General features: G+C 35.2%; 1 protein-coding gene across 1 annotated transcript; it reads left to right on the forward strand.

Moving 5' to 3' along the window:
• The first annotated feature begins 281 nt into the window (after positions 1-281).
• Positions 282-17,344, forward strand: LOC138692083 (carboxypeptidase B-like). Its single transcript, XM_069815004.1, has 9 exons — positions 282-440; positions 4,201-4,410; positions 4,718-4,805; positions 6,678-6,986; positions 7,855-7,945; positions 9,528-9,673; positions 13,409-13,465; positions 14,902-14,986; positions 17,095-17,344. Exons 1-9 carry the CDS (start codon positions 376-378, stop codon positions 17,277-17,279), a joined length of 1,236 nt encoding a protein of 411 aa, XP_069671105.1. The 5' UTR covers positions 282-375; the 3' UTR covers positions 17,280-17,344.
• Positions 17,345-17,875: the final 531 nt, after the last annotated feature.

Genomic DNA, 17,875 nt, shown 5'->3' on the forward strand with positions numbered 1-17,875 from the left:
TCTCTACCAGGTTAAATAAATAAATACTAAATACTACCAAATACTAAAATAGGATTTGTTGGCAGAGCTGTTGACTGTTGATATTTCCAAAAGTTTTGCTGTCAGACAGAATCGGAAAACTAAATATAATCCGTAGGACCTCATATCGACCTTCGACCCCCATGATTATCATTAACAAATAGGTAATTCCAAGTCTTCTATATTTTACTACATGACGTATGGGAAAATATGTAATAGTTACACAGTCGATAAATACACAAATATGTAACGCAATGCTTCTCTTGGAGTATTAGATAACAACGAAAACGAGAATCATGATAAGATATACAGATATTTAAAAGGACTTACTTTGTACAAACTTGTCACTGCTGAAACATGCGTCTCCTACTGTTGGTAGCTTTTCTTAGTGTGGCGTTTGCATCCCGCGTATCCTATGAAGGGTAAGTTGCGTGTACAATGTGCTAATATTTGGATTTTATTATCATTGTGTTCTATATAAAAATTTTAACAGCCTTTTCAATTAGGTATTTCAATCAGCGTTGTGAAATAATATGATCGAGATACAGTGAATTAAAATAGAGTGAAAGGATGCTTATATAGTTTATTTTAATTAAGAATTGTTTAAAAAACACAATTAATTGAAATCCTTTCATTTCTATTGGAATAAAAGATGAACACTCTTTTTATATATTAACAAAAACAGCATTATCTGTAACCCCAGAGAAAGATATTTGGCTTCATTAATAAATTTTATGCTCGACCATGCCGAAATGTACTAATTATACACCTGGTAGCAGTCCTTTAATGCATGTCATTAAAGTACACCTACTCATTAAAGTACAGGTCTTCAGCCAATGATAACTCAGCTTACATGTGTTCAGCCAATGACAAGTCAGCTTTGTACCGTTATAAAAGCGCAAGTATCGATTATTCTCGAATATGCAATCGAAAGAGAATTAGCGAAAAGTCACGGAGGCTGGAAATCCAATACTGTCGCAGAAGGTTATGTTCTGTTACTATAATAATTAGCGTTAATTGTAAATAATATTCAAATAAATTCAATTTGTCATCTCGTTTTTCAATGTCGAATTCAATAATCAAGGTTATAAGATTATAATATTATCAAGTTTAACGGGACTACGTCAAGGTCAATGACATTATTGTTCCTCGGAAAAAATCAATACTTCCGCGTCTGCGCACATCTCACAATTCACGACCTAGAACAAGGTCACTTCCGATCTTGTCAGATACAAATAAAATGTATACATCTGAATACAGGTAATTTCAAGTTAGAAATATGGTCGAGCATAAAAAGTCGTATGAAACTCGCCTATAATGGTAATTAAGAAGCTCGTATGAAAATTATGAAACTCGCTTGCGCTCGTTTCATAAATATCCATACTCGATTCTTAATTACTACCATTATAGGCTAGTTGCATAATGTACTATTAAGATCGAAGTAGATGTTTGTAGTTAATTTACATGAAATAGCTTATTGTAATAATTTTCTAATATTATTTTTGTGTTTACGAAAATCTGTACAAGTATATAAAAATAAAATCAATGTTAAAATGCTAGATCATTCAATCAAATAAAGATAGAAATGTATGACATATTCTCTATTAGTATGAACTGTCTGTGAATTGTTCCTTTAGTTAGTGTCTGGCCCATATATCAAGATATATTGTGTTCTTTACTTTTAATTAGAAATCTTTTAAGTTTTTATTTAATATTTATCAGAAGGGGTACAAATAGAATGATAAAGTTTGACAAAACCGCATTCTATACAGGATGTATCAAAACATGTGGGAAAGCTCTGGGGAATTGATAGAGGACTTGAAAAGAAGCAAAGAAGTTCAATGTATGGTCAATTTCGCTTAGCTTTTTAGTTACAGTCATTTCAATGAAGAGCAGATATTCATGTTCTGTATGGTTGTGAAACTTGGACTCTTACTTTGAGAAAGGAACAGGAGTTAAGGGTGTTCGAGAATAAGGTGATTTAGTAAATATTTTGGGGCTAAGAGAGATGAAATTATAGGAGAATGGAGAAAGTTAGCCAACACAGAACTGCACGAATTGTATTCTTCACCTAACATAATTAAAAACATTAAATCAAGACGTTTGAGATGGGCAGGGCATGTAGCACGTATGGGTGAATCTAGAAATGAGTATAGTGTTAGTTGGGTGGCCGGAGGGAAAAGACCTTTGGGGAAGCAGAGACGTAGATGGGAGGATAATATAAAAATGGGTTTGAGGGAGGTGGGATATGATGGTAGGTACTGGATTAATCTTGCTCAGGCCAGAGACCGAGGCAGGCTTATGTGAAGGCGGTATTGAACCTCCAGATTCCCTAAAATTCATAAGTAAATAATAGATTTACGGTCTTACTAATGAAAACTCTATATACAGACGTTTAACTGTCTTATACAATGAGTAGCTCATTTATACGTCGTGTGTAAATTCCTTACTAATAATCACTACATACGTCGCGTATAACAGTACAACTGTTACACAGCTACGTCATAGTTTCGTCATTACTTCGTTAAGAAAGATAATAGAATATCTGAGGTTCTCTATGGCATCCGGTAGAGCGCTCTAGTGTGGCGTGTTAAGTATCGATAGTGCAACTGGCTCTAATCGATTGCCATACTATATTTTGGTCAAAGAGTACAAGCTACAGTAATATTATTCTAATTATTCTGTGCTCTTTGATTTGTTCTTCTTTGGTTACTAGGCAACCATCATCATAAAATGACAGTCGATACGAACAGCTGTTAGAGGGGCAGCCATTATTTCTCTATATACAACGCTTAAACAATGGGTTTCGTGTATATAACTACTGCAAAGTAATTCCCATTGTATAGTTACAGGCTGTTTATACGTCCATCGCTTCTGCATGTGGTCTTACTAATAAAAACTCTATATACAGACGTTTAACTGTCTTATACAATGAGTAGCTCATTTATACGTCGTGTGTAAATTCCTTACTAATAATCACTACATACGTCGCATATAACAGTACAACTGTTACACAGCTACGTCATAGTTTCGTCATTACTTCGTTAAGAAAGATAATAGAATATCTGAGGTTCTCTATTGCATCCGGTAGAGCGCTCTAGTGTGGCGTGTTAAGTATCGATAGTGCAACTGGCTCTAATCGATTACCATACTATATTTTGGTCAAAGAGTACAAGCTACAGTAATATTATTCTAATTATTCTGTGCTCTTTGGTTTGTTCTTCTTTGGTTACTAGGCAACCATCATCATAAAATGACAGTCGATACGAACAGCTGTTAGAGGGACAGCCATTTTTTCTCTATATACAACGCTTAAACAAGGGGTTTCGTGTATATAACTACTGCAAAGCAATTCCCATTGTATAGTTACAGGCTGTTTATACGTCCATCGCTTCTGCATGTGGTCTTACTAATAAAAACTCTATATACAAACGTTTAACTGTCTTATACAATGAGTAGCTCATTTATACGTCGTGTGTAAATTCCTTACTAATAATCACTACATACGTCGCATATAACAGTACAACTGTTACACAGCTACGTCATAGTTTCGTCATTACTTCGTTACGAAAGACAATAGAATATCTGAGATTCTCTATTGCATCTGGTAGAGCGCTCTAGTGTGGCGTGTTAAGTATCGATAGTACAACTGGCTCTGATCGATTACCATACTATATTTTGGTCAAAGAGTACAAGCTACAGTAATATTATTCTAATTATTCTGTGCTCTTTGGTTTGCTCTTCTTTGGTTACTAGGCAACCATCATCATAAAATGACAGTCGATACGAACAGCTGTTAGAAGGGCAGCCATTTTTTCTCTATATACAACGCTTAAACAAGGGGTTTCGTGTATATAAGTACTGCAAAGTAATTCCCATTGTACAGTTACAGGCTGTTTATACGTCCATCGCTTCTGCATGGTTCATTAGTAAAGTTTTCTGTCTCAACTCTGCATAAGTCTAGCATAAAAAGTATACACGGTTTATTAGTAAGACTGTTAAAGTATTAGAGCAAGTTTTGAATTTATTACACTTTTTACATTTATGATATAAATTACGCATTTTACGTGTCGTTATGTTTTATGCGTAACTTCCCAACCCTGTTTTTAAGTATTGGAAACTATCAAAATAATTTAAGAAGCTTGGCAATAATCTTATTAAATCTCTTGTTTCGTCTGCTAGATACAAGGTGTACCGCCTTACCCCAACCGCGAACCAGTTTGCACTCCTGAAAGTATACAGGAACCTGCCCGGGTTCGAATTCTGGAATGAGCCTCACAAGGTTGGTGCGTACCTCGACATGATGGTGTCGCCTAGTCAGCAGTCACACTTCTTGGACTTCCTGGAGGAGCAGAAAATGCACCATACTGTCCTCTTCGAGAACCTTCAAACGTAAGTTACGCTACTTACATAAAACTCTATTCTGAAAACATGGTAATTGAGCCCTAACAATAATGGAAAAGTAGCGTTGATACATAACCATGAAAGGAGTAGAAACGAAATGAACCAATACAAGTATTGAAAGCAAATTACAATTTGTAATGTGCATTTACATAATCTTGTTTGGATTTTGTGTCGGAATTGGATTTAAAAAAAAGATTTTAATGCTACTCTATTTTAAACGTGTTCATTGATTAATGTGATCACCTTCATGTATATTTTAGACATAAAATATTAATTTTATTCTTCAACATTTTAGAGCGATAGATGCAGAAGAACTACACCAGAGACTGGCAGTCAAGAAACCTCGAGCAATTTCCTTCGACCAGTACTACAGATATGACGATGTAAGTTACATGTTATCCTTTGTACAGCAAGACACATTTCTTCTACGTCAGAAATTAAGATTATAAATATCTGGAGTTACTGTTTAAAATAAGCAAATATTTATTATAAAGTTGTGTAGCATACATAACTCTCTTCTATTCAACAGATCATAACTCTCTTCTACTCAATAAATCATGACTCTCTCTTCTACTCATCAGATCATAACTCTCTTCTACCCAATAGATCATGACTCTTTTCTACTCAACAGATCATGACCCTCTTCAACTCTCTTACACTCAACAGATCATAACTCTCTTCTATTCAACAGATCATAACTTTCTTCTACTCAATAGATCATGATTCTCTTCCACTCAACAGATCATAACTCTCTTCTACTCAACAGATCATACAGTAACTCTCTTCTATTCAACAGATCATAACTCTCTTCTACTCAATAAATCATGACTCTCTTATACTCAACAGATCATAACTCTCTTCTACTCAATAAATCATAACTCTCTTCTACTCAACAGATCATAACTCTCTTCTACTAAATAAATCATAACTCTCTTCTACTCAACAGATCATAACTCTCTTCTACTCAATAAATCAAACTCTCTTCTACTCAACAGATCATAACTCTCTTCTACTCAATAAATCATGACTCTCTTATACTCAACAGATCATAACTCTCTTCTACTCAATAAATCATAACTCTCTTCTACTCAACAGATCATAACTCTCTTCTACTCAACAGATCATAACTCTCTTCTACTCAATAAATCATGACTCTCTTCTACTCAACAGATCATAACTCTCTTCTACTCAATAAATCATAACTCTCTTATACTGAACAGATCATAACTCTCTTCTACTCAATAAATCATAACTCTCTTCTACTCAACAGATCATAACTCTCTTCTACTCAATAAATCATAACTCTCTTATACTCAACAGATCATAACTCTCTTCTACTCAATAAATCATAACTCTCTTCTACTCAACAGATCATAACTCTCTTCTACTCAATAAATCATAACTCTCTTCTACTCAACAGATCATAACTCTCTTCTACTCAATAAATCATAACTCTCTTCTACTCAACAGATGATAACTCTCTTCTATAAATAAATCATAACTCTCTTCTACTCAACAGATCATAACTCTCTTCTACTCAACAGAGCATAACTCTCTTCTACTCATCAGATCATAACTCTCTTCTACTCTACTCACCGTAGTTGCGTATATTAATACTGAATGCAATGGGTATAAGCCTACAGCCTGACCATATATATAACAGATTGGCCGTCCCGTGTTCTTTTTTATATTTTTGGTGGGTTATTTGACTACGCTGTATCAACATCTCAGATTATTTAGCGTCTGAATGAAATGAAGGTGATAATTCCGGTGAAATGAGCCCGGGGTCCAGCATCGATAGTTATCCCGATTTGTTCATATTGGGTTGAGGGAAAACCCCGGAAAAAAATCTCGACCAGGTCACTGTCCCTGGTCGGAGGATTCGAACCTGGGCCACTTGGTTTCGCTGTCAGACACGCTAACCGTTACTTCACAGGTGTGGGCATCCCCATGTTAAAACCGGTAAAATATGGAAGAGAACAACCACCAGGATCTCCACTGCCGATTGGTAACGACCGCTAGATGGAAGTACAGTTGTTCCATCCAATTCAAATGGGAGTTATAACGTGACTTCTTCTACAGTCGCTAGATGGCAGCATAGTAAAATTGATAAATGTTGCCTTCAAAGCACATAAGATTGATCAATCTGTTATATGTGATCTGGGTTATTAATTACAATTTGGACAATAAAGTTACGATTGTTGTAGGATTCTACTTAAAGTTTTCGCTTATTTAGTTCTTTGAATGTTACACAGATCAACAGCTACTTGCAAGAATTGGCATCCAATTACCCTAATCTCGTAACTCTGCAATCAATTGGAAAGAGTTACGAAGGTCGAGACATGATAGTCATCAAGATCTCATCGGGGGGCTCTGGCTCAAGACCCGCCATTCTCATCGATGGCGGCATCCACGCTCGGGAATGGATCGCGCCTGCAATGGCTCTGTACATCATCAACCAGCTGGTTGAGAACAATGCTGCCAACAGCGACCTGACAGATGCTGTGGACTGGTACATCCTGCCAGTGCTCAACCCCGACGGATATGAATACAGTTTCACCTCTGTAAGAATACACAATTATAACTATTGTATTTTAAGATTAATTGCACGAACTGTTTTACTTCGTCGTGTAAATTATATTGAGATTCAGAAGGGAGGCACTTTTCCAGCATACTTGACACGGTAAAATTATTTTTGATAAGCTGATCTTCTGTCTCTATTCCTGTCTATGATTACATAGGGCTCTCCATATCATGTGTTCATTTTTAAAAACTTCCCATGATTTTGAGGAAAAACTCGCTTATTTAGTTTTTTCGAGGGAGAAGTTCAAAACCACTGCCGATTGAATGTTTTGTTTCTTTCCACCATCTCCCTAGCCTCACTTTTGAATTTCAAATTCTAACCCTTATCTTCAGATACATCATTTTAAAGCGGATGACAAACTCTATTCTTCTACCAAAACAAAATTTATTTGATCCATCCATTCTGAAATACAGCCAGAATCTTATTTAATAAATGAAGTTCGATTCAACTATGTTACAAATCGGCGGCAAGAGGTAAAAGATTTAACAAACCTTCACATTTCCCTATGACTTTCTATGACTTCCTGGACTTTAGGGTGGCAAATTCTCATAGTAAAACATCATCTGAATTTTTATTTTTTTGTATTCAATATATTTTAGAAAACTTTCGGGATTATTAGTTTTCTTGAATTTGTCTTCAGGGGAAAAGTTTCCGGGGAAGGTAATTCGCGGATTCCGGGAAATGTCCATTTGGGTGATTATCTTCGGGTTTATGTCCAGGAATCCATTTTCACTCTTACAAGCCTTCTTCGCAACAGAGACTTCATATTTTACCAATTATTTTGATTAAATAAAGACTAACAGGAACGCAATTACAAATATAAGACAAACAGTCGATTTACATTGCAGGATCGTATGTGGAGAAAGACTAGATCTCCTACAAGTATCTCTAGCTGTCCAGGAGTTGATGGAAACAGAAATTTTGGATTCCATTGGATGGGTAAGTACTAAACACTTTACATTCCTACCTGATCCTAACTAATGAAACTGTATTTTAAGTAAAGTATTTTTGATTGAAAACCATTAGAAGCTCTTTCTTTAAAGAAGATTTCAGTTTCAGATACCAGAGTTTTCCGTGTTGGCTACATGAAGCCCCATTCACAAAACCATTTTTTCTTTCTTTCTTTCTTTCTTTCTTTCGTTCTTTCTTTCTTTCTTTCTTTCTTTCTTTCTTTCTTTCTTTTTCGTTAGTATTAAATGTAGTCCACCTGTGACAATATCTGTCAAGCGATTTTTTTTCGAATTTTACGTTTTATTGCGAAAGCTTAATTTGCGCCATAAACAAGAATAATGTATTTTTTTAAATTTCATTTATTTTAAAAGTAAATTAAACTACATTTTCTTGGAAATTCTTGGGACATACTTAAACCTTTATTTATATACGTTGAAATTCACTCTAATTGATTAAAAGTACTTTTGCCTGCCAGGTAATAGCTTGACCACTCCGTAGTAGCATTGCTTTCTACCTGCATGAACATAAAAGAGGGATTTTAACGACAGTACTTCAAATAATGAGTGTTTGTAAAACAATTCCATATATGTATTTTTAGCATTAAATTGCATATTTTGGTGGTCATTTTTAAAAGGCATATGCATGTGTTTATATTAATTTAAAATTTCAAACTAATTTTTGCTCGTTTCTGGTTTTTGCACATTTAGCCTTGCTAAAACTGTTACTTTTCCTGCAAAATTTGTATTGCAAGAATGATTTTTTGTAAAACATCTTTAATATTATGTGTAACAAAATTTACTATCACAATTTTCTTTAAGTCTCACATTTTTTTAAATATAATTTCTTACAAGAGTAGCAAAATTCTTTCGTCGTTTTTAGAGTTGACAATATAAAAATGTTTTCTTCTTTTTTTTTGGAGTGAAAGAAATGAAAACACTATAGAGTAACTTTTGCTTTGAGAAGTTTGAAAATTATGAAAATATGTCAGGCAAGAATATTAAAATTTGTATGAATAACAGAGTTTTTTTTTTGAAGAAATAATTTAAATTTACAAAAATGTCAATAATTCCCACATTCTTAAATCAAATTAGGTGAAATTTGGTATATTTACTATTTATAAAGAGTACAATAACTGTACAAAATTTTAGACTTGTATTTATTAGTTTAGAAAATTGAAAGTTCACCTCGGTGTATCCTTAATACGGATTACTAAAACACACTCATAACTAAATAGTTCAGTGAGCTCTCATGCTGGATTACAAATAGCTGGGCTTTCCCGACAAGACTTCGCGGGAGTGTCGCTCAATTTACAGGCCAAAAGGTATTCGTGCTCTTGACTTAGGGTCAAATCCACATTCAAAGGGTGAACTTTGGTGTATCCTCAATTCTAGGAGCTGTTAATTTCATCTCCACAACAATTAATATAAAACCTATTAATATAAAACCGCGCGACAGAGCCCAATTGTTAGTCGAGTAACAGCAAGAAAATATGAAATCCGCTAGCAAATGACCGCGATTCCAATAATGGAAACCAGATCCAATAAGTTCTATTCTTCGTTTCCGAATATAGAGGTGGGAGCCAGTGACTATCCTTGCTACGAAGATTATGGTGGCGAAGAAGCGTTCTCCGAAATCGAAACCCAGAATCTACGTGACTTTGCATTGAGCAACAAGGACCAAATTAAGCTGTACCTGACATTCCACAGTTATGGAGGCGTAAGTATTTTTACAAGTAGTTACGATATATAACTCCTCAAATGACTAAACAAATGATAAGAAATGATATTTAAGTATTAATTCGCTTTTTGGGTGAAAGGAACTGGCCATTCTACTCCGTTATCTCCTGGCTTAGTTGCCTCATTGTGATCCTTATTGGTGTCACTTATGAGTCTGAAACCTGTCTCCAGAGAGTTGACTAAACAACAACAATTCGCTTTTATGAAAGTTATTTTGAGTATTGGTTTGTATTTTAGTATCTGTTTCGGAATCCGGTGGTCTTTCACTCTTTGAATATGTTCAAAGTAAGCTTCCTGGTAATCTTTTACATTTCTTTCTAATTCTTAGTAAAATTATATATTACTCCAATTATTTAATTCTGCTTAATTGAAAAAAGCTTGGTACTTAAATCGGAAAAAAATGGGATAGACATGTTTCTTCTTTATGTAACAGACTTTTTAAAACAATATACAATTTTGTAATTTTTCGGTTTTACATGTCTACAAATATTATGATATTAGTTCAATATGTCATCCCGTATGGTATAATCGGGAGAATAGAAACAACACAATTTACACTTCCTGCACTGAAATTGCTTCAAAAAGAGATAATTGAATGTGTTTAAAGAAATCAATTGAAGGTTCCAGGGAAAAAACCACGTAAGTCACTTTTTCCATGAAACCTGGTTTTTTTCGCTGAAACGGTTGACTTACCTGCTTCTTTTCCTGTACGCTAAAAATTTGAAGGCAAATAAACCCATGACTAATCTGTTTCTTTTCCTGTTTCATACCTCTAAAAGATAGTCCTTTCCATAGAGAATCTAATGGCACCTCGAACTCCATCTCGACAAAAAAGTGATTTACCTGTTTTTTTTTTTTTTCCCTGGACCCTTCAATTGATTATTCAATAAATTTTATTCATTCCGATTCTGTTTCCCAAATTGAACAAATATATAAATATATATGATTAAAATATTATCATAAGAATAATCTAAAATACAAAGAAGAATCACATGTTTATTCTACCAGAAAAAATTTGACATGTCCTATAGAAGAACCTAAATGTTACACAACCACTGGACTAAATCACAGCCGGAGTTACGAGCCAAGTTTATACAACTCTATATTAATAATAAGTCCAGACCTAGGTAACTTTAATTTTAATACATTTAAGAACAAATTTGAGCAATTTTTTTAGTATTCATGTCTCTTCCTCCTTTTCTTAATTACAATATGCTTAGTCATTCGAAATTACGAGTATATTATGTACTGGACCTGTTTCTCTGTTTTATCTTCGTAATTATCTCTGCTTTGTAATAATTGTATTGGTTTTGCAATTTCATTTAATTGTTTACTTGGTTATTTGACGACGCTGTATCAACTACGAAGTTATTAGCGTCGATGGAATTCGTGATAGCGAGATGATATTTAGCAAGATGAGGCCGAGGATTTGTAATAGATTACCTGACATTTACCTTATCTCGGAAAAACTCCAAACCAGGTAATCAGTCCAAACGGGAAACGAGCCCGCACCCGAGCATAACTCCAGACCGGCAAGCAAACGCCTTAGCCAATTGAGATACGCCGGTGGTTTTGTAATTTTAGTGAATCTTTGTTATGTTTAGTACAAAACACAGTCGGCTAGTTATTTATAGGAACTGTTCCGAACATGAGCCTGCTTATACAGGTGCGCGCCACGTCCATTATATGTATTTATTTTGTATTGTATGTAGCAATAAATACTAATACTAATACATATAATGTACACTAGTCGCCATGTCCTTGTCAGGAAAGTAAGAGCCTGGGAGGCTTCGATGCCTCTTATACAAATCTATAAAGTATCTAGAATCCACCACTGCCATCTATCAATATTTGGATAACTTGCGAGAAACGCCGATTGCAGCGGACGACCGATTTGATGTTATGCAAACAAAGAATGACCTATATTTCGAGACAGATTTGACAATGTAAGAGTAATTATGAGGAGTTTTGGTGGAATAACGAGAGAAAACCAGAAGAACCTCTAGAAAAACCGTCACAACCTTGACTTCATCCATCAAAAATACAACTCCATCATTGTCGAGATTCCAACTCGATCGTAGTAAGCCAGTGATCTGCCAAGACGGAATTCGTTACCTTAGGCTGAGGAATCTCTACGAAGAAGTTGCGCTCACTTTCACAATTTGCCTTCAGTTTTGCTAGCGAAATCGTTGTTTTTCCCGCACAGTTTTCTTCCCAAGTCGGAATATTGACCTTGCTACTTATCGAAAGTAATGTAAATGAATTTCAAACCTGCCTGTCCGTAATGTATATTGCATAATATTTCGTTATCATAACTAGAACATTTTTAATTGTAAAGTTGATAAAGGGTATACGAGTACAAAGCATTTAAAAGTTTACTGCGTGTAATTGCAAGATCGTACACTAACTGAAATATGCTTATATATGCTGGTAAATTAAGACTTCATTCCACCTAAAATGATATTGAGACACAACAGAGAATATAGTTACAATATTTAGAGTAGCGAGTGGCAGTTAATTTTTAAGTTAAGAGACACTAAGACTAAGTTTTTGAAATTCTTATAATTTTAATCAGATTTATTTAATATTTTGTCTGTTTGTTAGATATATATTAGAACAAGGTGTGTGCAAATTTTGAGCTCAATCTGACAGCTAGTTTCCAAGTTATTTATATTGTAATTATGTAAATTAGTGACGTAATCAAAATATTCCATGTAGCCTAGGCTATAGAGTAAGTATATATTTTTTTTCATATGGACCTAGGTTAACGGGTAATATTTTAACGCTCAGAAATTCATTTGTCTGTTTTAGTTTAGTTGCAACAAATTTGTGAAAATCAGTCATTTATTTATACAATTTTTTTTATTTACATACCGGTAATAATTTTTAGCACCCAATTTTCAAGATTCGTAAACCGGGGTTACTTTGACCCACTGAAATATATTTTTAAATGTTCTTTTGCTGGTTTCTTGTAAAAATTTAGGAGATAAAGCTCCAAATTTCATATGCGATTGCGGGGACATTTCCTAAAAGCATTTCAACAATCATAATAGTCACTGACAATAGTACATGCGATAAAACTTAGTTCAAAGCTGTGGGCCATAGTTACCTGGCATATGGGGTTACTTTGACCCACCTCATATATGACCATGGTAAAATTAAACTGGACCAATGTAATAGAGCACCTGGGAAATTAAACTACAAACTGGCAACAGTATTATTAAAAATAAGTCTGTCTGAAGCATAAAAGATATTTATTTTGAGACAAATATTTAAATCTTTCCAATGTTTTATGCTGCAAATTCTTGTTTACAAGTAATATTTACAACATAATGTATAAAATGGTATGGCACGAGGTACACAAAGATAAGGTATATTCATAAATCATAAGGCTGAAAACAAAACTACAGATCTTTTATATTCAATTCACGCCTTGTAGGATTTGCATGTTTACAGTCAGCATAAATTCCATTTTAGAGAAAATCATCGCAGTTTGAATAACTTCATTTCACTTATCTTATTCCACAATGATATGCAGACAGCCTGTATTTTAAAACTCGTCCCAAAGCTCAGATATTGTTAGCTCAGTCCCTCGAAAATAAAGATGGATACTATGATTTTATCCAAAATCTTATTCACTAACTATATTACTATGCCTGAAATGGTATGTTATAATGACGTCTAATTTAAATACATGCCTTGTATCTGTTTTCAGTACCTCTTGTATCCGTGGGGATACACTTCAGACCTTCCTTCAGACTGGAGAACTTTGGTACGTATTTATCAATTATTTTTTACCTAACACCTAATAAAATAGCTACGGCAACGAGTAACTGAAAAACTAAAAAACGGATAACGTACACAAAGTTCCTTAAAAGCAACTAACTTAACCAAGTTAATTTTACCTAGCAATATTATAATGATATTTGTAACATTTAATATTGGGCTAGTATTATAATATTTATTGTAACTATTTGTTGAGAAATATGGGGTAAAATTCTGTGTCACAATTGCATGGGAATTATCACACGAGGCGGATTATTACTACTGGATAAAATCTATTATTACTCACTTTATATAAATAAAGAGCTATAGAATGTTTAAGTGGGATATCCCACTTGATATAAATAAAGAATTATAGAGTGTTTAAGTGCGATATCCCACTTTTTAAATAGGTCTATCATTTGGTCTGTGGATAAACTTCGGGGCTTATACCGCATTGTCTTGGTGTTGGTGGCTGACGTTTCGACCGCTATGTTGTGGTCATCCTTAGAGCAGTTGGATAAGGAAATAGTATGCGAGCTAGTATATATATATATATATATATATATATATATATATATATATATATATAGGAGTCTCAATGGTCTACCATTTGCCTAAATAACAAAGCATTAACGTAACCAAGTGTAAATGACAGGTAATCTCTGGGAAAATAACTTACAGTTACAAGATGTGTTAGAGACATATTCTTGCCCTTTCCACCGTCTTGTAAGATACGCACCTCTACATGTCTACTTCGATATTGTTTATTTCGGCAGCGATGTTTGTCCAGAAATCTTGGATGGTTTGTGGTCTGTTTCTGTAAACTCTTTCCTTGAGATAGCCCCAAATAAAATAATCTCCTGATCTCAAGTCTGGTGACCTTGGAGGCCACAAACCTCTAGAAATAACACTGCCTTCGTAAAAAAATGCTGATGTATGCCCATGGATTCATTAGAGGTGTGGCATGTAGCATCATTCTGTTGAAAATATTCCTACATAAGTACGATGCCGGCTACCTGATCCACGAAGTCAATAAAAATGTGCTTATACTCTTAAGTATTTACAGTTTCTTAAAAAAATGGTTCACTGATCCTGTGACCGGATATTGCACACTAATTACGACCAAGGGATTATTCCACATATGGACATTGTGTAACAAAACCGTAATTAAGTAGACGTTAAACACTGAAGATTTCACTTAACTGTATACAAAATTAATTTAGAAAGTAATTACACCCGAAAAATACAATTTCAACTATGTATCATTATATTTCAAGCCCTTTTGACGTACTTAAAAACAATATTTCCAAATTATACTTAAAATTCGTCTTGGTGACTTAGGACAAATTAGCATACAATAATAATAGAGTAGTTGCAATTGGCTGGTATCAAAATTATTGCTTTACTCTTCATATCTAATTCTTCCGTAACATTTTTCAACAGCAAGATCTAGCTGAGCAGGCCGATGACGCTCATGTGGCTGCAGGAGGTGAATCTTATTCTATCGGCACCTCTACCAACGTCTTGTGTAAGTATCACACAGGGTTTATATTTTCAAGAAAAATGTCACGAAGCATACCATGGTGATACACACCAAATATCTGTTATGTTGTGTATATTAGAGTCATTTCATAAATAATGCAAAGGTTGGTAGAACGTGAAGTGGATAACACAGCACCAATGAAAACTATGTCAGTTACAGTTGAAGGAAGAAGAAGGACGTGTGTTCGTTTCGTCCATAGCATACTCTGTGTTTAGGTAACGAGAGTTGGAAATGGAATCTACACAGGTCTCGGGCACTGTGACGATTGAAGACCAAAGATCATACATTAAGATCGAATCTTTACATGGCTAAACTCATTTCAACTCCGGCTCGAAGTGTTGTTAATCGAAAAAATCGGATAATCCGTACCATAAAATATTTTCATAAATTAGGTGCATGATATATAAGTGGGGCCGGGATATATATGCACTGAAAATACCTAAAATATGCATGCAAATATGCACAAAAAATGTTGAAAATATGCACTAAAAACAAAACAATATGCACTAACCAAATCTTGCAACTGTACTGTGGTTGGTTTTTTCCAACACTATGCATGAAAGTAAATGAGGTTTGCTGGGTTCTTTTGCACATAATTTACCCACTACGAAGTTCGCTATGTATCTGCCACGTGAATCTGTTGATTCATCAACCAACCAATACGCAGTTCCCCCCCTATGTCAGACCGTATTGAATCCAGGAGAGAAGCATGTCGCGAAAGTAAATAATTTTTCCTAAGAGTGGATTCATCCGGTGTCCTCTGATTAAGACACTATTTTTTAAGAAATGATCGCAGATGTGGATTATTTAATTTATGCAGCGGAATGTTCTCCATACAAAAGCTTTACAAAAGTCAGCAGAAAATGTACTAACTTCAGACCGTGATTTCGTCTGAGTTAAAAGTACCTGTTGCGTGTTCTTACCCTTTTGTTTTGACCAGAGATGTGCAGTTGTTTCCGAATGCTGTTCTAGTTAAAACTTTTTCTCGCATTTCACAGTCTTCTCACATACTTGACAATACACTACATCGCCGTCACTTGAATAGTCACTATTGCCTGAAATCCACTGTTTAATTTAAAAAGATTTAGTGGACTTATCTTTAGGCATTTTTAGTTTAATCTGACAGAACACCGCATAAACTATTAGTAAATGAAAAACAAGTCAACAGATGAACAACTTTGTGTGGATACTGCATTGAGAAAGGAATGTAAGAAATTTCTTTTGTGAAAAGGGTCTGCAACGTCCATCTATACTCTATTTTTTTCATGGAGTGCAGTTTCATAGAAAGGACTTTGCCGACAGACCTTCTACTGCCCCCCTACTAATTGGTTGTCATAAATAAATGTCTTCCTTACTGTGACGGAAATCTTGTCTTCTCCTGTCAGTAACCAATCACAACTCTCGTTCAGAAGAATTGACAGGCTCCCGTCAAATCCGCGTGGAGGCAGAGTTGCTGCATCTTTTCCGAATTCCAAGAATCCCGTCAGTCTCATTTCGAGGGTCACCAGGATTGTGGCAACTGTGCAATGAGGGGACAGGATGGAATTGTCAGAGGTGTTTGTATAGGAAGTCATATCTGTAAGTGGGTGTTCAAAGGAGCCACCGAACTGCATTCCTTGAAATAAAATAGAGTATACCTGCATGTATTGTGACAGTGGAAGTATGGTCCCGTTAACATTTCACTTTAAATAGGAAGGTTATTGTGGTGCCAAGGGATTTTCGACATACAAATTCATTACTAGATTTACAGTTCGTTCAGAAATGTCAGATAATTGATCATACACATACTAAATAAATTCCTAAACATGCACTAACCCTCAAAATATGTACTAACTCTCAAAATATGCATTTGCATATGCGCATATACATTTTCGAAAAATCCGGGCCCTATATATGTTACAGTTTCGTAATTTCCTCCACAAACTCTATGACATGAAAAGTTAGGTAGCAGCTGTAGTAACCTCTTTTCAAGCTTCAGTTCTAATTCCCAAACGACTTGAATGCAGATGCATCGGAGGACGGATAGCACGTGAAAATCTGTACAGGCAGAGCACGCTCCTCAAGGGAAAATTCAATTATGCTCTCCTTCACAGACGCGGCCGCCGGTGGAAGCGACGACTACATGAAAGGCGTCGCAGGAGTTGCTCTGTCGTACACAGTGGAGCTGACCGATACTTGGTACGGCTTTGAACTGCCAGCCAGCATGATCGAGCCCACGGTCACGCGCTTCTTCGCAGCCGTCCGTGTCTTCGGCAACTACGTGAAGAACAACTTCTAAACGTGATGCTTCCTTGCTGCATATCAACTTATTGCTCACATTCAAAATAAACAACAATATCTGTATATGGTGTTTATATGTTACCTATTTCGTTCTTATTCCGCCATATATTTATTACTAAAACCAGCCGAAACTACTTCTGAATGTTAAATTAATTTATACTCGAAATTATATTAGTAGGCCTGTATTTCCACTCATCTTACTTACTTACTTACTTATTTACTGGCTTTTAAGGAACCCGGAGGTTCATTGCCGCCCTCACATAAGCCCGCCATTGGTCCCTATCCTGAGCAAGATTAATCCAGTCTCTATCATCATATCCCACCTCCCTCAAATCCATTTTAATATTATCTTCCCATCTACGTCTCGGCCTCCATAAAGGTCTTTTTCCCTCCGGCCTCCCAACTAACACTCTATATGCATTTCTGGATTCGCCCATACGTGCTACATGCCCTGCCCATCTCAAACGTCTGGATTTAATGTTCCTAATTATGTCAGGTGAAGAATACAATGTGTGCAGTTCTGTGTTGCGTAACTTTTTCCATTCTCCTGTAACTTCATCCTTCTTAGCCCCAAATATTTTCCTAAGCACCTTA

This window comes from Periplaneta americana, chromosome 16 (genome assembly GCF_040183065.1).
Source record: "Periplaneta americana isolate PAMFEO1 chromosome 16, P.americana_PAMFEO1_priV1, whole genome shotgun sequence".
Classification (NCBI taxonomy): domain Eukaryota; kingdom Metazoa; phylum Arthropoda; class Insecta; order Blattodea; family Blattidae; genus Periplaneta; species Periplaneta americana.